Raw genomic sequence first — 21,088 nt, 5'->3', positions numbered from 1 at the left:
GCATTACTTTTGCTTTGAATTTAAATTACAGGTGTTAAGTATGGATGCAGATTGTAAATTAGCAGACGATAGAACTATTTTATTTACTCATAAAAAAGATCCAGGTTTTATTTCTGCAAAACTTGGAACAGTGTTAGAAAATTGCTCAAAATGGCTAGTAGATAATAGCTTGTCACTCAATTTAGGAAAGACTGAATGTATACTTTTTGGACCGAAACTGATACTGCAGAGGCATGACATTTTTTCTGTTACCTGCAATGGGCAAAATATCAAAGCTTCTAAGGACTTCATATTGATAATTATTTACTAGCTGAAAAAAATTGTCAACAATATTATTACTAAAGTAAATGCCAAATTGAAATTCTTGTACAGTCAAAGTAGACACTTAGATATTAGAACAAGGCAACTTTCACGTCTCTCTCATACGGTGTCATTATGATTACTCTAGCTCATCGGGGTATTCTATGAAGGCTTGACTAAACAAATGAAGTGATAATTACAAATTACAGAACAAAATAGTGTTGTAAGGTTTATTCAGAATTCAATTCCAAGAACTTCGGTGACAGCCTACCAGTTTCAGCAGTTAAATGTATTGAATGCAGAAAGTAGAGTCAAACAATTAAGACTTAATCACATGTACAAAATATTTTTTATAAAATATCCATCATATCTTTGTGCCAATTTTGTATGGAGTAATGAAGTTACAACACACAACGCTAGATCTATTGCTTTAAGTTGTGTTCCTCCTGAACATAATTCTGTCATTAAACAGTTATTCTTTTATAATGGTATCAAGGAATGCTTTACTAGATAGTAATAAATCTGTTAAAAACATTGTTCAATATAAAAGAGCAATTAAAAATTATCTAATGGATAACTTTATCAAGGAAACTGAAAACAATTATATGTAATATTGAAGGAGTTACTTTTGGCTAGCATTAAGTCTGTGATTATAGTAGTTTGTGTGCATTGTCCTTTAGTGAAAAGCATACTTTTACTTAAAAAAAAAACAAGACTAGACTGCACTGCATGTGTATGAATGCAACATTTAAACATTTTTATTACTGTGAATACGATTTTATCTAAACAATATTACTAAATTAATGTAAGAAACAAAAGGCGCATTATGGAAAATTCGTTCCGTGTTATGCATAACAGAAGCGGCCATTACTACTTGGAATGATCGTAAATGTTGATCGTAAATGTTAAAAGATATCAATTTACGAATAGACTTAGCCTGGGAAGCCGTTGATAATATTTGTTCTTTGTCAGAAGAAATCATACCTAATATTTATGCATTATAGATGCTACTAATGTGCGCTAATTAGTGTTAATTGGCATTCATCGAGTTTCTGATATTATCAACAATTTGGAGGTAAATAAAAGATTAGAAATTGTCAGACTGGATTCCCAGGCTAGAACAGACTATGTAACTGCCATATACTCACAGGCGTATACGCAGGGAGGCGGAGAGCAGTAGGGGGCGGGACAACATATGCTTTGGCCCTCCCTTTTTCCCAACTTTTGGCCCGAAAAAATCCCTATTTTGTTAGAAAAAAAGTAAATAAAGGCAATGGGCCTATTTCAACGATCATACAGAACACAACGTTTTATTATTTTTTTAAACAAAATCTACGGTTGGTCCCTCTCAGCACTCCTCTTCCCACAGCTTTCAAATGCTCATACGCCAATGTTATTTGTAAAGTCATACATTTCGGCACAGGTAAGTTTTTTATTCTTTTTAAAGTCTCGTAAATGTTGGGTTTTTTGCAGGTATAACCTTTTATGCAATGTAATGGTGCACTTTTGTTTTATGATAGAATCTGTATAACAGATATAGTTCAAAAGGAGAATGCAGATGTGTATCAAAATGATATAACTCCTTCATATCGCGTAATTTTTTTTCATTGCCATAAGCGGTTGAAACATTTAGGAATCTGATATGTCACATTAAGAAATAGCGACGCATTACTTTGGTTCTACACGACCACATCCAAGCCAGGGACCAGCTTTAGCTTTCCTGTAGTCAACCTTCCTGTAGTAATCGTTGTATCGGAAGTAACTGAAATACAAAATGAAATTTCCTATAACTGACAACTCTATGTATGACAACTCTGTTTACTGAATCTTTTTACTGACACCTCTGTTACTGACAACTCTATGAATGGCAACTCTATTGATAACTATATGAACGGCAACTTTATTTCTGGAAACTTTATCACTTACATCGCCGTTATTGACACCTCTATAAACGGCAGCGATTTTTCTGGAAACGTTATTTATAATACCTCAGTTTATTACTGACAACTCTATGAATGACAACTTTGATTATGAAAATCTTATAACTGACACCTCTATGTAACTGACAACTAAATTACTTTACTAACAACTCTGTTATTGACAACTACAATGATGATAACTGCATCACGGACAATGCTGTTAGTGACAACTCTATCACTTGCAAATCTATTTCTGGCGCCTATATTAATGTCAAGTAGGTTTATGACACATACATCTATTACTAATATAAATGATATGTATGACAACTGTATATATGACAACCAAGTTAGACACATTCAAGTCTCTCTCAACAACTGACATCTCTAAATTACTGACAATAATTGTTAACGACACCCTTATTACTGACAAGTTTATTTATGTTAAATGTATACTGAAAACTTTACAACCGAATACTCATTTAAGTGGCAAATGTAATATTAAAAACTTTATTCTTTTATACACGACTCAGTTATCGACAAGTCTGACAACCATTACCAGAGACACCTCTTTTACTAGGAACTCTAATACTGACAAATCAGTGACTGTCAAGTCTATTACTTTAAAATTTCTTTTTCTTTACAACTAAAGTACTTGCAAATCTATTACTGACAACTATACTACCTTATTGGCTACTGTTTTACATATACGGCCAATATATTTATGACAACTCTATTACTAACATGTTTTTGTTACTGACAACTCCTAATTGCTGCCGACTCTATTACTGACAACTAAATGCAAGTCCTTAAGTGGTAAGAAAAAAAGAATGTTACTGAGATACCATCATCACTTACACCTCTATTATGGACAACTGTTTTGCGGACGTTTCTGATGACTCTATAACTATCTGACACGTATAATTGAATGACAACAATCATTACCCGGCACCTGTTATACTGTTAAGTCTATTACTGACTTCCCTTTATTTACTGACAAAGTGAGATTTCTATCGCTGGCATTTCTATTTTTACTACCAATTTTATAAACCGACAATTCTGTTACTGGAATTCATTTTCTTTTCAAAAGTTATTCAATCTTTTAGTTTTACAAACCAACCTTTCTACAACAAACTGTCTGTTAAGTATCCCTGCTGGAGTTTGCCTCACAGAACTTATGACAGAAAAAATCGTACATTACTGTCTATTACTCCTCATTACTATAATACTGACAAAATCCCAAGACCACAGCCTATGCAGATGTGTTTTTGCTGCAGACCAACACACAGAATTCGTAACAAGTCCTAAATTATTTTTTGAACTCTTCGTATGAACATTACTAAAGGTAACCATAGGAAAATGAGTACTATCACTTACTTTCCTCCCTTAAAGAAGTACGACCTCCGGCCGTATCGTACCGCGGCCTCGAGATCCGACCTCAGACCCGGCCATCCTACACTAATGCTAATCGGATATCCTCGCGGGGGCTGTGAGAAATCTTCTCTCCACACGCTCATCTGACTTCCCTGTTTTAAAGATGTAATTCCCGGTTATAATAAAAACACATATGGCTCATATGGTTTATTACAAAATGAAAAGCAAAGGTAATGATAAACCAAAATAACGAATGGCATTTGCTACAAAAGGGAAATTTTTCTCACTTTTCACAAATGTCACAGACTTGCACCTCCGCAATATAATCTTTAATGATTGTATGGAGTATCATGTAGAAATAGAAGTGGAGAAGTTATATAAAACCAGTTTTAATGATTTAGTTATCTACATATATACTATAATACCAAACAATTTTATTCTTTATAGCTGTTCTGTGTTTCTCACAAACAGCCTCCAGAACAATATACACAAAATGCTTTCCTGTTATGCATGTCTTTTGCCATATATATTACGAAAATTTCTATAAAACATGATACACACTGAAAAATTGGATAAAAATCGGTTCTATTATCTTCCCTTGTTTATTAAAATCAACGCTATACATAGTTGTCTCCCTTTCACCGTCTATGTTGAAAAGCATCAATAGCATGAAAAAGACGAAAATATTAAAAGTCTTACTTTTAGTACTCTGATTTCGCCGTTGTCTTCTTGAAGCGCTGCTTGGATACCACGGTACCAGCCAAGAACGCGTTTAGGATAGCCAGAATCCAGCTGAAAGTTACTGCTATACCTCCAGTATCGGCTTCCTGTAAAACCAGGTACATCTTATTTGCAAACTGTACTTGTCTAAAAATATTGAAAAAGCATCTGATGTTATGAAAATGCCATGACGAAACGAACTAAATACTTATCAAGTCATGATTGTATTATGTAAAAACTAATAAACAATGTCTATCAATGACAGTGCAATAACGTAACAAATAGGATACAATAGGGTTATTATAACAGTAGCTTGATCTGGGATGCAGTATTCGGCTCGAGTGGATTTTGCCAGATCGGATCTCACGAGGCGCGCAAGCGCCGAGTGTGATCCGACCTTGCAAAATCCACGAGAGCCGAATACAAAGTCCCAGATCTAGCTACTGTTATAATGACCCTTTTATTATATACCTTTACCACTTTGATTCTTGTTTTGTTCTTGAGCGAAATCTTCAATGTTTATCAATATTAAATGGAACTTAATGAAGTTTTTATGTGCGCTATTTATAGAAATGTGTCGGATCATGCATATTAATGAAAATAGTCCGGCAGCATACAATACGGAAGGTACAATACGGAATTTTTGTATGTCTGTTCATATTTGATTGTGAAATACAAGCCGAATTTTTACAGAATTTTTATAGGTATATAATAAAAAGCTACGTCTGCAACTTTCATAGAAAACCGGATAACCAATCTTTGTGTATAACTTTCTAGCGAACAGATACCAAACTACATCTATAACTTCATAGCAAGCAGAATACCAAACTACATCTATATTGAACTTCCATAGCAAACAGGATACCAAACTACATCTCTAACTTTCATAGCAAACAGGATACCAAACATCATCTATAACTTTCATGGCAAACAGGATACCAAACTACATCTATAACTTCCATAGCAAACAGGATACCAAACTATATCTATAACTTCATAGCAAACAGGATACCAAACACAAACTACATCTATAACTTTCATAGCAAACAGGATACCAAACTACATCTATAACTTTTCCAGCAAGCAGGATACCAAATTACATCTATAACTTTCATAGCAAACAGGATACCAAACATCATATTTAACTTTCATAGCAAACAGGATACCGAACTATATCTATAACTTCATAGCAAACAGGATACCAAACTACCTCTATAACTTTCATAGCAAGCAGGATACCAAACTACATCTATAACTTCCATAGCAAACAGGATACCAAATTACATCTATAACTTCCATAGCAAACAGGATACCAAACTACATCTATAACTTTCATAACAAACAGGGTTATTATAACAGTAGCTTGATCTGGGATGCAGTATTCGGCTCGAGTGGATTTTGCCAGATCGGATCTCACGAGGCGCGCAAGCGCCGAGTGTGATCCGACCTTGCAAAATCCACGAGAGCCGAATACAAAGTCCCAGATCTAGCTACTGTTATAATGACCCTTTTATTATATACCTTTACCACTTTGATTCTTGTTTTGTTCTTGAGCGAAATCTTCAATGTTTATCAATATTAAATGGAACTTAATGAAGTTTTTATGTGCGCTATTTATAGAAATGTGTCGGATCATGCATATTAATGAAAATAGTCCGGCAGCATACAATACGGAAGGTACAATACGGAATTTTTGTATGTCTGTTCATATTTGATTGTGAAATACAAGCCGAATTTTTACAGAATTTTTATAGGTATATAATAAAAAGCTACGTCTGCAACTTTCATAGAAAACCGGATAACCAATCTTTGTGTATAACTTTCTAGCGAACAGATACCAAACTACATCTATAACTTCATAGCAAGCAGAATACCAAACTACATCTATATTGAAGTTCCATAGCAACAGGATACCAAACTACATCTATAACTTTCATAGCAAACAGGATACCAAACATCATCTATAACTTTCATGGCAAACAGGATACCAAACTACATCTATAACTTCCATAGCAAACAGGATACCAAACTATATCTATAACTTCATAGCAAACAGGATACCAAACACAAACTACATCTATAACTTTCATAGCAAACAGGAAACCAAACTACATCTATAACTTTTCCAGCAAGCAGGATACCAAATTACATCTATAACTTTCATAGCAAACAGGATACCAAACATCATATTTAACTTTCATAGCAAACAGGATACCGAACTATATCTATAACTTCATAGCAAACAGGATACCAAACTACCTCTATAACTTTCATAGCAAGCAGGATACCAAACTACATCTATAACTTCCATAGCAAACAGGATACCAAATTACATCTATAACTTCCATAGCAAACAGGATACCAAACTACATCTATAACTTTCATAACAAACAGATACCAAACATCATCTATAACTTTCATAGTAAACAGGATACCAAACTATATCTATAACTTTCATAGCAAACAGGATACCAAACATCATCTATAACTTTCATAGCAAACAGGATACCAAACTACCTCTTTAACTTTCATAGCAAACAGGATACCAAACAGCATCTATAACTTTCATAGCAAACAGGATGCCAAATTACATCTATAACTTTTATATCAAACAGGATACCAAACTACATCTATAACTTTCATAGCAAACAGGATACCAAACATCATCTATAACTTCATAGCAAACAGGATACCAAACTACCTCTATAACTTTCGTAGCAAACAGGATACCAAACATCATCTATAACTTTCATAGCAAACAGGATACCAAACTACATCTATAACTTCCACAGCAAACAGGATACCAAACTACATCTATAACTTCATAGCAAACAGGATACCAAACTACATCTATAACTTTTATATCAAACAGGAAACCAAACTACATCTATAACTTTCATAGCAAACAGGATACCAAATTCATAGAAAACAGGATACCAAACTACATCTGTAACTTTCATACCTATAACTTTCATAGCAAACATGATACAAAGCTACTCCTATATCTTTCGTAACAAATGCATACCACTAAGAGCAGGGTACCAAGCTACCTATATAACTGTCATAGCAACAGAATACCAGGCTGACAGTGTGTCTACAACGTTCATAGTAACAGAACTCCAAGCTGTGTGTACAACGTTCATAGCAACAGAGTAAAATGCAGTTGTGTTTTTAAGTACATTATAAGTATATGTGCGTTTCGTAAATTTCAAATACATACAGCACATTGTATTAATGAAAGATTTTATTACAAAAATAACAGTCACTTCTGTTTAATGTTTTACTTAAAATGTTTTTGGTATTGAATTTTCAAGTAAGCATTGAATTACAAAATGTTTACCTTTGAAAATATAGAATTTTCTGTGGTATCTATCGTACACGGCAGCTCCGATGTTGTTTGGAGCCTTTGGAAACACTTTTCTCACATTTCTGGGAAACTTTCGCTCAATTCCAACTCCGTTACTGTTGAATTTGTACACCTTTCGGTATCTGAATGCATACAATCGACCATCTGGACCTAAATAAAAGGGTAATCCAATAAACATATGAATAAATGCATTTGTTACTCACAGAATTTTGAGAGACATATGCGGATTAGTAGTTAAGTTCACTTTCTCCTCGCCCGTGTGTTTTGGACCTCGCTTGAGATATACAATGACTTTGTTTGAGGAAGCCATCCCACTGGTCCATGGAAAGTCGGTGAATCTTCCCAGGTTTCCGAATGCCCGGATGGCCATCACCAGCAGGAAAGTCTCCATTTAACCTAAAACTGTTCTTGTGTCACATAAAACAGCTCATGGAATTTAACTGTTTTTTTAAAGTGAAATGTGCTGGATGTTATTGTATAACATGCTCAGTAAGGGTAGAGTACGAATTAGGTTCTCGTTATTTTCTATAGCTTGTAAAAGTTAAGTTGCTCTGAAACATTTTTTTTTACCATAAGAAAGCATTCTGATCGAATGACACTTATTTTACCTAGGTAATGGTTAAATTTTAATAAGAGAGAAACGTAAAGCGATTGAAATTTATTAAATTTACCATTAGCAATGTCGTCGAATTTTATATTACAAGTATCTTCATCATCTGGTTTCCTTGTAGGTTTTGGGCGTGGTCTCGATGTAGGTCTTGGTGTAGGCCTAGGCCTTGGTGCGGCTGTGGGTCGAGGTGCAGGCCTTCCACCTGAAAACCAGTACCATAATTAGCAGCGTCCTTAGTTGTACTGCAAAATTCTGCAACTAATCAACTCACAAGAGTGGAAATTCATCAGCATAGAAGTATCATAATATTTATATGTCACCAGGGAGTTAGCAAATCTACGCACTTTGGGGTCGTGAGTTCGACACCAGGGCAAGGCAATTTCATAGAAAACATTGTGTCTAAAATCTTTCGTCCTCCACCTCTGATTTGTGTGGAGAAGATGACATTTACTTGTGGAGAACAGGTTAGTACTGAAACAGAATCCACGAAGACTGATAAGGTTACGTAACCGAAATAGTAGTGCAAAAAACGGCGCTAAAACCAAATCCGAAACAAAGCCATTATCTTCAGTATGTATTATTTCTTCATCGTCCTGTGTTACAATTATAGTCTATGCCATTACACGAGATTCTGTGCATGAGTAGTAAAAAGCCAGTTAGGCAACTGGTTTTATCTATAACAAAATGGCTGCAGATTTATTATATACAGTACATTTGCTACATTTGCTTATTTTGCACATTTCATAATATCCATCTACCACATTTAAAATTTGAAAAATAATATGTTGCACTTTTAGATTTATCGCAAAAATGCACGATACACCTTTTGTGACCTTATAATCTGACCTGCATGTTATCATTTTGCCCTCCCACTACCAACAAGGTCTTACAAAAAATCTTATTTTCACCACAGGATTCACTACTTATTGACTGACGGACAAAAGAACAGATGGACGAATAGGAAAATTTGAAAAGAGGTGATAGGCCTATACTGACTATTTTCTTCCACCTACGTACATGTATCAGGTTCCATGCATGAAAAAAAATGTTCTAAAGAATTTATCGTTGGATCCACATTTTGTGACGAACTGATTAACGGACGGATATTTAGGTGAGATTTGGTAACACATCAGTATATGATAAAAAAATGATGTTAACCTTTAGCCTGCTGCGGCAAGTGACTGCCTTTGCGACCAGTTCAGACCAAGATCAGCCTGCATGATGGATGATAGACCAGTCCATTTTAGAAATTTAGCATGGTAAAGGTTAAATATGTATACCATATAACGATTGGGCTCCTCGTATATCGTCATAATGAAGCTTATAGTTCGGGTCATATCCGCCATAGAACGGCAGCATGAGAGCTCCTTTCACGTTACTGTGACCTAGGCCAATGGCATGTCCTAGTTCGTGTGCAGCCACAATTTCAAGGTTTGTTCCCTCTTTACTTCTCTCCGTCCAGACCTCTTCGTCGTCAAAATGAGTGTCTCCGCTAATGTCTGAATTTCCGGGAAAGAACGCATGCGCCAATGTCCCACCTGAAAAAAGTAATAATATGAATTAAGGCACCGCCTAGCATTGGGGATTTATCTTTTATATATCCGCTTAGAAAGAAATATTCAACGCTCAAGAAAGTGAAACTGTAGTTTACATTTAGTGTCATCATACCTCTTACAGCGAATATCATACTTTGCAAAATTTACGGAAGCCATGCCGGTGACGTCATTCAGCGTTCTCGCACTAGCTTATAGAATTTTGTTTTGTTTGTTTGCACTCCACGCAGAAACTTGACGGTCTTTACACTTCTTTACGGTTTTAAAAGTGTTTTTCAGTTGCATGTACAGTTTTCATTACGAAAAAGAAGTAAAATAATCATGTTAGCGCGGTTTACGAGTTTCTTTGACTGATTCGGGGTGCTCGGATGTTCATAAAGACGACCAGTCAGCGGATTTATAAACCGGAACCGGAAAACATCGAAAAAATTGCCTCAGTATATGCAAACAGCAAAGACGAATATCTATATACGGACGTTACCGTCTCGGGAATTTTCATCCCCTATAAATATATAACATATCTTATTTTAGCGGAAGTGTGCAAAATAACCGGAAGCGGGCATATTAACCCGTTATTGGACCGCCAGGGACATGTCACGTCCTTCTGAACACCATCTTACCCTGTGTCGTCGCTATAAAAAATCGTGAACATCGAAATTTTATATGATTAACTGAGTCCAGGGCGGTCGACCCACTTGGCTTTTGGATACTGTACACACAGAGAAAACGTCCCGCGATTCAGGTGACATTTTGCCTACGTTTTCCTTATTTCTTGACGGATTTTCATATGATAAAAAGCGTCGGAGACAGCAAAATGAGTGCTTTCCTCAGCACAAAACATCTTTAATCAGTTTTCAGTACTGTTTCCAAACACTTTGTCCAACTGCGAAAGTGTGTATGTTATCTACACAGTCTACGAAAATCACTAGGGCGAAGTGTTTGAGAAAAGTACTGAAAACTGATTAAAGACGCTTTATAAGGAGAAAAGCACTCATTTTAATGCCTTCGAGCCGTCGACGCATTTTATTTTATGGCAATCTGTCAAGTAATAAAGAAAATATAAGAAAAATGTAACTTGAACCGAGACGTTATCTCCATGTGAACGGCATCCAAAAGTCACGTGAGTTGGCCACCCTTTGATTCTTTAATTAATCAATCCTTATTGGTTATCAGCATTCCTATGCCTGTTTTCTGCGCTGGGGCTATTTCTCGTGCAAATACAGATTTAGTTACGATAATATCCGGTTCAGGCAGGACTGTCGTAGCCTTTTTATACGTGTATAATACTGTCAACCATTGAAAAATAATGTCAGTATACATATTAACACACAAAAGTGACAAGCACAGCAGCACCACGCGGACGAAAATACTATTTTTTCAAAATCTTAAGAAAACCAGTGACATAAAAAAATGCATTATTCTTGAGTAAATAACATACCAAGGCCATCGAAAGAACTCCCGTCACCATGTGATCTGTACACCCAGTTGATGAGAATGTCGGCGTCGGAGGAAGTGGTTTCACGGAAAGTCAACGGTACAACAGCTTCCCATTTGTTGAATGCGTTTCGGATTGCTCGTCTATATAGAAATTGAATCGAAATTGCTATACCTTTATTTTTATTTTTAAAATATTTTAAATATTCAAACGAATATTAAACTGGACTCAGTTATTAGAACCTTAAACAAGCGATTAAGCTAACAGCTGATTAACTTTTACAGCTATATTTTGACAATTTAGAAAACTTAGAAAAAGAAAAGTATAAGTTAAGGATTTTGAACATTTAAATGTCTTTACAGTAAAATTAAAACATCATACTAGTGTTTCCCACCAAGTCCAGTATTTTGAATGAAAATTTAACAGGCGGTTAGTTTAACAGCTTGACAAAGGCTCTTTAAATTAATTAAACAAAATTAAACGCATACGACACAATGGAAATTTATTTTCTCTGGACTTGCGAGAAATATCATAAAAGTTCCATAAGGCTTTTAACCCTTACCATGCTAAATTTCTATAATGGACTGGTCCATCTTCCAATATGGGCAGTACCATTTATCATTTGAAGGGGTGTTTTCTAAAAATTTACTGACTGAATAGCGAACAGTGCAGACCATGATCAGACTGCACGGATGTGCAGGCTGATCTTGGTCTGCACTGGTCGCAAAGGCAGAATCACTTGCCGCCAGCAGGCTAAAGGTTAATGTTATGTTAAAAACATATACAGCAGCTGTCAGCATAGAGAATGTACATAATTACATTACATCTGATAGAATCTACAGTCAGAACCATAAAGACTGAGAGGTAATCAAACCAACGTTCTGCATAATAGTATGTCCAAGCCTATGACTGACATGTGCAAAGCTTCTTTGAAGGGGTGGGTGCATGAAAAGTCGAAACTTAGACGGTGAAAAGTCGAAAGTATGATGGTAAAAAGACGAAACCACGATGGTAAAAAGTCTGATTTCGACTGTTCATAATCGTGGTATCGTACTTTCGTTTTTTCAACTTTTTCTTATATGGGACGATAACTCTTACGTGACACCGTACATACCAATTCAAAGTGTCTGTATGTGCACGATCACTTTGTCATTTTAGCCTCACCATATTCATGATATTAAAATATTCAACAAATACATGTTAAATACACACTTTTGACTGGAAACTGGAAGCTGTCTTGTATATCCAGTAAATTTGTACGTTATTTGTTTCTTGTCCCATTTGTAGCCTGTAAATAAGAAACATATTAAAATTAGTTCTTGCCTTAAATGTCACTCTTTACAAAATAATAATCTTTTAATTTTACATTCATTAGCTTAAAGCGATTCGTTCACACATTTTAGGCGAAAAAAGTGTTCCTCTCAAGAATCCGTAATTCGATCGTTGGTACTGTTGAAGTGACCAGTGATATTAAATAAAATTTTATTGACACGATTTTTGCAAGGTATCCAAATAAATAACCAAACGTATTGTGCAGAAGTGAGTAAACCGTTACAACGTTTTGAAATAATGGAGAAAATCGACATTCCTTTTACCTTTTTAGCAATATCTAACACTTATTTTCACTCACTTTACCATTTTTCAGTGTACTATATACACTATATGTCAAATTAGCTGGAAATGGACATGTTGAAAAAAATCACCCCGACTGTGGCGAGCAGCTTTAAAACGTTAAAAGTTTCTTCTTTTTTTTAACGTTTTGATACAAGTTCTTTGAGTCGACCGTAATATCGAGTCTATCTGTAGAAGATCTGCATAACTTGTGGGGAAAAATAACGTTCATGGTTCATTCAACAGGAGAACATAAAAATTGTTCTCCCGAAATTCTTATTGTCGATAAATTCTACGACTTTGCACATAAGTTAAATAAAACTATGATAGATGAAAAAGAAATATTGGCCACGATTCTATATGGTGTAACGTTATAGATACTAACTGTTTGGCAATATATACCGGAAATGCAGATTTGCCATAGGTTGCTATTTAAGGTTACAATTAAGAAATAAAGGATGACACTATGATACTATGGTTTTGTAGTGAAATCCATTCCGGGAATATAGAAATGACAGAACGGACCTGGTGCGTTAAACTGTAAAGGTTGTCTGCGATTTGCTTTCTTGTTTCCAGATGGCGGTATCCGATCTGAGGGTTTGATGACGTCAGGCAGGCCACACCTAGGTGCAAGCATCATCTTCAGGGTTTGCTCGTTCAGAATTCCTGTCACCTTAAGTCCTGCAAACTCTTGGAATGTTCTGCAATTATATACAATGAATGTAATTGTAGGCACAGCAGAGTTCAACAGTACGTTCCATTTTGGAACCAAGACTACGTCAGAATGCACAGGTGTCACGTGAAACATTAAACTGAACGTTTGTAATGTACAGTATGGGTAACAAACAATCTGACTAAAGTACATATCCTATAACGCTACGCATAGGATCTGAGAACGACCTATTCATTGCCTCGTTCTGACGACCCTTTCGCTAAACAATCAGAGCCTAACTTACAACATCTTGCAAATCTACCTGTAGCCTTGACTTTTGATATTTACAATTCTTATATCATAATGTATCAGATAGCCGGTTAGCTCAGTCGGTGGGCCATAATGTATCAGATAGCCGGTTAGCTCAGTCGGTAGGCCACTTGCTTTGTAAGATAGGGGTCCCGGGTTCGAGCCCTGGAAATGATTGCACATTTTTCTTACTCTTTGACATTCGAACAAGTCGTCTGATTGGATAAAATAAAAATAGCAATACTGGAAATCCAAAATATACAGAAGACGAATGTGAATGGGTCGTTTTCAGATCTTCGTTTAGAAGATCAACTACTTAAGTCAGATTGGGTAACAAACTATTCACTTTTTATTTACAGAAATAAGAATCGAATAAATTCTATGTCCTGTCGTATCAAATTGTGCCCAAGTATATCTTGGAAACCAGTGATTTTAAGCCATACAATATGAAGTAACTTACTCGATGGCACTTTTCCTGGAATGTTCATCATGCTGCTTGCCAGGCTCCTTCTCGTCGAGGTAACCAAACTTCTCCAGGTAAAGCTGCAAACAAATTAAACTGTAGATGACAATTTATAACGTTCAGAAGGAACATGCCCTGTAAACATTCAGACGCATCATGCCCTGTGCACATTCAGACTCATCATGCCCTTTTCACATTCAGACACATCATGATTTTTGCACATTCAGACGCATCGTGCCCTCTGCACATTCTGATGTATCATATCATGTGCATATTCAGAAGTATCATGTCTTGTACACAATCAGACGCATTGTGTTTTTATACATTCAGACACATCATGTTCCATGCATATTCAGAAGCACCATGTCCTTAGCTTATTCAGACACATCATGTCCTGTGCGCATTCAGACGCACGATGTCCTGTGCACATTTTGACGCATCATACCCTTTGCATATTCAGAAGCATCATGCCCTGTACACATTCAGACGCATTGTGTTTTTACACATTCAGACACATCATGTTCTGTGCGCATTCAGACGCATTCATGTCCTGTGCACATTTTGACGAATCATGTTCTGTGCACGACGCATCATGTCCTGTACACATTAAGACGCATCATGTCCTGTGCACATTCAGACGCATCATGTCCTGTGCACATTAAGACGCATCATGTCCTGTGCACATTAAGACGCATCATGTCCTGTGCACATTCAGACGCATCATGTCCTGTGCACATTCAGACGCATCATGTCCTGTGCACATTCAGACGCATCATGTCCTGTGCACATTCAGACGCATCATGCCCTGTGCACATTCAGACGCATCATGTCCTGTGCACATTCAGACGCATCATGTCCTGTGCACATTCAGACGCATCATGTCCTGTGCACATTCAGACGCATCATGCCCTGTGCACACTCAGACGCATCATGTCCTGTGCACACTCAGACGCATCATGTCCTGTGCACATTCAGACGCATCATGCCCGGTGCACATTAAATCGCATCATGTCCTGTGCACATTCAGACGCATCATGCCCTGTGCACATTCATACGCATCATTCCCTGTGTACATTCAGACGCATCATGCCCTGTACACATTCAGACGCATCATGTCCTGTGCACATTCAGACGCCTCAAACACGTTCAGGCACATCATGTGTTGTAAACCTTTAGACGCATTATACACATTCACTGGTGCATCACATTCACTGGTCCTATACATATATAGACGTATCGTGCCCCTGTACACATTCAGGCACGTCATACACATTCAGGCACACCATGATCTGTACACATTTAGACGCATCGTACATATTCAAGAAAATCATGCCCTGTACACATTTAGACGCATCATACATAGTCCTGTACATATCTAGGCGCATCGGCCCCTGCACACATCAGACACATTCAGGCACATCATGTTCTGTACACATTTAGACGCATCGTACACATTCAAGCGAATCATGCCCTGTGCACATTCAGACATGTCATGCTCTGTACAAATTTTAAACGTCAGCAGACTCCCCCTTAACTGAACCGTTCAAATCAAGACTCATAATACCATATTGACACATCCTGTTTACATTTAAACACACCTTGTTCATATCCAATGCCCTGTTAAAATTTAGACATATACTAATAACATTCACACATTCACATACATCTTTTTTTTTTAAAAGAAATCGTCAAATACGACTCATTTCATTATATTGCTCAATGCAATTTCCCAACTGGTTCAACTTATCATCATATTTTTTTCAAATTCTCCACAATGCAGGACAAAGACTCCATATATATGTGTCTTTTTCTTATTTGTGTTAATACATGTATTTTACTTTACTATGATTATTTCCACAAACTTATTTTACCAATTATGTTCATTTTTTTTTTCAGTAAATGTTTAGACGCTTTATACTTACTTTAAGGTGATGAATTTCATTACCTTTTTAAGTATAAGTGCGATAGTATTAGGTTATTTAACATTGTTCTGTACAATACGGAGATATATTTGGACGAGTACCCAGCTGAGAAAACCATATTGGACGAGCCGCTAGGCGAGTTCAATATGGTTTTCTCTGCTAGGTACGAGTCCAGATATATCTCGTATTGTACAGTACAATGTTAAATAACCTTTTTATTCTATATCTATTTCATCTTACTATAATAATAGTTTAAACTGAAAATGTTTCACTGAATATTGTATTCCTGCCTTTTCTAGTTTTTCCCAGCTTGGTATGAGTGCAAAAATATATTATACAGAACAATGTTAGACCTTAAATAACCTTTTTATTCTATATCTATTTCACTTCATATGTAATATACGTAATTCATTGAATGTTGTTTTTTTCTGCATATCATCATTAAAAAAAGTATACGGTGCAACCTCCCTACAACAGCCATTTGGCGATTTGGGTGACAATAATACTTGGCTGAGATAATATGTCCCCAGACATTGTCAGCAAGTTTGGTGAAGATAGGATGAAAACTGTTCGACTTAAAAGAGCGGAGAAGGCTGAATTTCTCGTTTTTCGAGTAATTCAAGGACTATAATCAAAGAGTGCCTGGTACAATTTGGCTGATTATCGAAATTGGCCGAGATGTAATGCCCACAAACATTGTCAGCAAGTTTGGTGAAGATCCGACGAAAACTGAATTATAGAGCAGACATGTTTTGGATGCTGACCGCCCGTCCGCTTCCATTCATAATCTTCTCCATTTTGTTTCTTAACCGTTAAATAAAAACTGCTGAGGTAGCTATTCAGACAGTCAGGGCTGATACCAATTTCTAGGTATTTCTAGGTTTCGTCCGGAACGGCTTTTAGCGACTTTTCAAATATTCCAACATCTGATGATCCTTTTTACTGTATTTTTAAGTTTTTGATTATTAACGAACGTTTTGATATCTAAATCAGATAGCATTGTTATCCCTTGAATCGTTTTTGTGTTTTGTAAACAAAAAACCCTCGAATTAAATCCAGATTTCAAGACGGATAATCAAACTCTGTACATAGAGCGCCTACTTGATCCGATTTACATTCGGAACATTTTCACGCGTTTCGGGCTTTATCGTATGTTTAATTAAGAGAAAAATTTTGTTTGATTTTTCCATGAATTTGCATTCATTCTCAAGGTACACCTATTTCACAATGATTCTGCTTTGTTTTGGTGCAAAATATTGAGAAAATATAGAGAAATGACAATTTCATTACAGGTCACCCCCATCACCAAAAATATGCAAAATTTAGCCCTGTGCAAGCAATATTTCAATTAATTTTACCTTATTCGTGGAATTTACATTTAACATCCATTTAATCGTAACGATGTTTGTCATTTTCATTCAGAAACATGCTAATTTCAATATTATTTAGACAACTGAAGTGCTAAAATGCGAGAAAAGACATTTACTAGGTCTTAAAACGAACCAAAATAGTGCCACCTGGTCGAAAATTCTATCTAAATTCCAAAAACACAAGAAATTTAAGCGTTTTCAGCCATTTGTTACCGTTTTACATCATAAAGAATAGATTAATGGCATTTTCATTCATTTTCGAGGGGTTTCAGAAAATAACATGTATTGCCCCTTATAGGCTGAACACCACTAAATCCAGCTGTTCTTTATTTCATATAAAATCCACTCACTTCATAACGGTGTTTCGACATTTTCTAGCATATCAGATTTTCAGACACTTATATTCCCATAAAGAACTAGATCGCTACTTTAGAAAAACAAAAAGAAAAGGGGGTGTTAACTTTTATATAAGAAAACTACAGTTCGTTAAATACAACCCGCTGAATTTACTACTTTTCGCTTCTTTCAATTTCTCTTTTCGTGACATTAAATTCTTACGCCGCCATTTTTATCTGGAGGCAGTAAACAGTTTTGAGCCGTTAGTGTCGAATTGGCCGGGTTGAAATTTACAAATAAGAGGCAATTGACGGAATGAAGTGCATATTTGAACTTCTAAATTATAATAATTGCTAGAATTGAAGTTTCAGCGGCTAGAATTGAGTTTCACTTATTTAAAAAAAATCAGTTGAGTAGCCTTGATCTTGATAGTATGACGTAATGACTTGCAGGAGCGTATACATGCTTCCTCTGAGCTAGCTTAAAGTGGGGTTGTCATTTTAGCAGGGACCTCAGGAAAACTGGAACAGTGAAGAAACGGTACGGATGGCACATATATTTGAGCTTATTTTCAGATTTTACAGTGTTACTGGAGTATGGAACAGTGTAGCAGTTGGGGCTATAATTTTCAGGAAATTTTCTGCAGCGATTTAAAAATTGGCAAATTTAGCTTTTTTCGTCATCAGTTTCCGCGACCGGGAGAGCACAAAATTCAGGTCTTGTAAACAGAAAACTAGATATTAGAGATGTATTGTAGATGGTTTGTAACGATAGACATACAGTGATGTTAATGTTGCAATATCTTTATTTCAGGTGTGTGGTTACAGACTTTTGTGTGAGGTTTTGAAAGTTAGGTAGGCGACTCTAGGCTGAGGAGCTCAGAAAACTGTTTACTGCCTCCTCTAGCATGCGATAGGAACATGCCGATTTCATTAGAATGCAAAGTGATACATACTGAAACGCGGTAGGATAAAAGTAAGCACGTTGCTGCCGAGAAAATGGACTAGGAAAGGAAAAAAGATTAGTACTATTTATATTTGGACTACTTGTGATAGACCTGCGGAGGCTTACATTCTATTTGGTAGTGATCAGCCTAACATGGGACTGTTGAACCGTCCAAATACAGAAAATACAGGATTTTTTGTACGCGCGTGCGTCCAAATACAGAAAATACAGGATTTTTGTACGCACGTGCATCCAAATACCGTAATATATTGTACGGTCACGTGTTGCAAATGAACGTTCGCGATTGGATAGATACAATAGGTATAGAATAATACCATATATGACATATATTAATTACATAGAGAATGAGAATATACCTGTGAATTATTTGCACACAGATACGATATTTCAGAAAATGGTCATGTTTATTTTTTCATTACGATTCCTCCGTTGTGAAAAATTGAAAAATTTGGATTTTTATAATAGTACTCCTTTAAATATTTCTTTAAACTGCAAAGTGATTATATTCCATTACTCGTCTTCATTTATTGTCATTTTGAAATTCTCATTATTTTGTTGCTGTTTATTTTGTTGTTCACAGATGCTCTTAATGTGTCTGGACTTTCTCAATAAACCTGAAAATTATATGATTTTGGTCCAATAAATTACGTATTGCTTTTCTTAGTGAGTGATATAAAAATGTTCACCACTCGAAATATGAATATCAACTTCCGATAATCATCATTCGATATTCTTATTTCTTGAGGTGAACATTTTTTTCATATCACCCTACAAGGAACGCAATATTTATATAATATTTCAAAACTTTTTGTGGTATATAACGCCATAGACAGATACTCACTGCGTCATGAAAGACGTAATGTTCATATCACACGTGCAGCATTATATGCAATTAAATGAGCCGCGCCATGAGAAAACCAACATAGTGGTTTTGCGACCAGCATAGATCCAGATCAGCCTGCGCTTCCGTGCAGTCTGGTCAGGATCCATGCTGTTCGCTTTCAAAGCCTATAGCAATTAGAGAAACCCTGAGCGAACAGCATGGATCCTGACAGATTGCGCGGATGTGCTGGCTGGTCTGGATGCATGCTGTTCGCAAAACCACTATGTTGGTGTTCTCATGGCACGGCTCAAATGGTGTTGAGTGACCCTTTTTCTACACAATTAAGATGATTTTAGTCTAAACTTACATCCGTATCAAACTTCTTTCCAAAGTACAGTTCTCCGACATTGCATAATACCAGAATGAATAAATATTTCCCAGGCTGCTTCATTGTAAATTCTGTCCCTCACTCCAGTTTATTATTTTGTCCAAACACATAAAATACAGTAAAAAATGAGTATTTATTGATAGTAAAAAAATAGTTTAAGTGTCTAGTTTCCGTACAAACGATCTATCAGTCATTCTATATAGGTCAACAGAGGAAACTTTCAAGTAGGCCATACTTAAGTCCGGGGAGCTGTCGGCATTTTAAGCCAACCGATAGTCCGTGTCACTGATATCACTGGGTTCAAAGTTGTTGTTGATTTGTTTTTATGCACTTGACGACGTCAATGGTGATTGGAATGTTTATGAATTTATCGCGTATAAACTGCAAGATATTAATACTGAATTGTGAAGTTTTAGTTAATGGTTATCAAAATGGTGGGTGTAGATGGGTCAAGTATCCGCTGTCGTAAAGAAATGCACTTTTAAAGTTAAAAACACTCAGTATAATTATCCTTATTTGCAGCTGTTGACCTTGTTGATCGATCCTGCGCTTACACTTTTTGCCTAAAAAAGTCATTATAAAAGTGCTGTTCTGTTGGTACAGTGGTATGGTCTAGACCATTGGTAGAAGTGTTTATTTATTTATTAATTAATTTATTTATCTTTTTCAGTAAACTGTTGTTTTGGTTTTCATGATAGCCATGCAACAATCTGCTTTCTTTTTTTAAGTTTTATATTTAATATATACTTATATTAGGCGTAAAAAAATATTTGTTTCAGGTATCCCGACCTACACTAATTTTTTGACCCGACCTTAATTGTTTTTACGGCATCGGAGAATATTTTTTTCAACTTTTTAGCAAAACTGCACTTTTGTGCTTTACACATGGCCATTGATGTTAGAAATCAACTTACTGATGCTCTAAAAGCATCACCCCCTTATTTATATTCATTTTCTGACACAAAAATAATTT

The 21,088-nt window shown here is 36.0% G+C and overlaps 1 protein-coding gene and 1 long non-coding RNA gene across 2 annotated transcripts; one reads left to right on the top strand and one right to left on the bottom strand.

The window, feature by feature from the left end:
• Window positions 1-516: 516 nt before the first annotated feature.
• Window positions 517-20,344, bottom strand: LOC123533194 (matrix metalloproteinase-14-like). Its single transcript, XM_053519459.1, has 11 exons — window positions 20,095-20,344; window positions 14,308-14,390; window positions 13,412-13,587; window positions 12,488-12,563; window positions 11,279-11,418; window positions 9,568-9,825; window positions 8,349-8,489; window positions 7,651-7,827; window positions 4,290-4,417; window positions 3,594-3,742; window positions 517-2,062 (listed from the first exon to the last, which is right to left on the bottom strand). The coding sequence occupies exons 1-11, from the start codon at window positions 20,176-20,178 to the stop codon at window positions 1,969-1,971; spliced, it is 1,506 nt and encodes a 501-aa protein (XP_053375434.1). The 5' UTR covers window positions 20,179-20,344; the 3' UTR covers window positions 517-1,968.
• On the top strand, window positions 18,188-18,792 carry LOC128547272 (uncharacterized). The gene is made up of 2 exons (XR_008366417.1): window positions 18,188-18,478; window positions 18,752-18,792. It is a non-coding gene; the product is annotated as an uncharacterized LOC128547272 (long non-coding RNA).
• Window positions 20,345-21,088: the final 744 nt, after the last annotated feature.

Source organism: Mercenaria mercenaria, chromosome 12 (genome assembly GCF_021730395.1).
Source record: "Mercenaria mercenaria strain notata chromosome 12, MADL_Memer_1, whole genome shotgun sequence".
Taxonomy (NCBI): domain Eukaryota; kingdom Metazoa; phylum Mollusca; class Bivalvia; order Venerida; family Veneridae; genus Mercenaria; species Mercenaria mercenaria.
The sequence above is the reverse complement of the archived record's forward strand: the minus strand, read 5'-3'. Positions and strand labels throughout refer to the sequence as shown.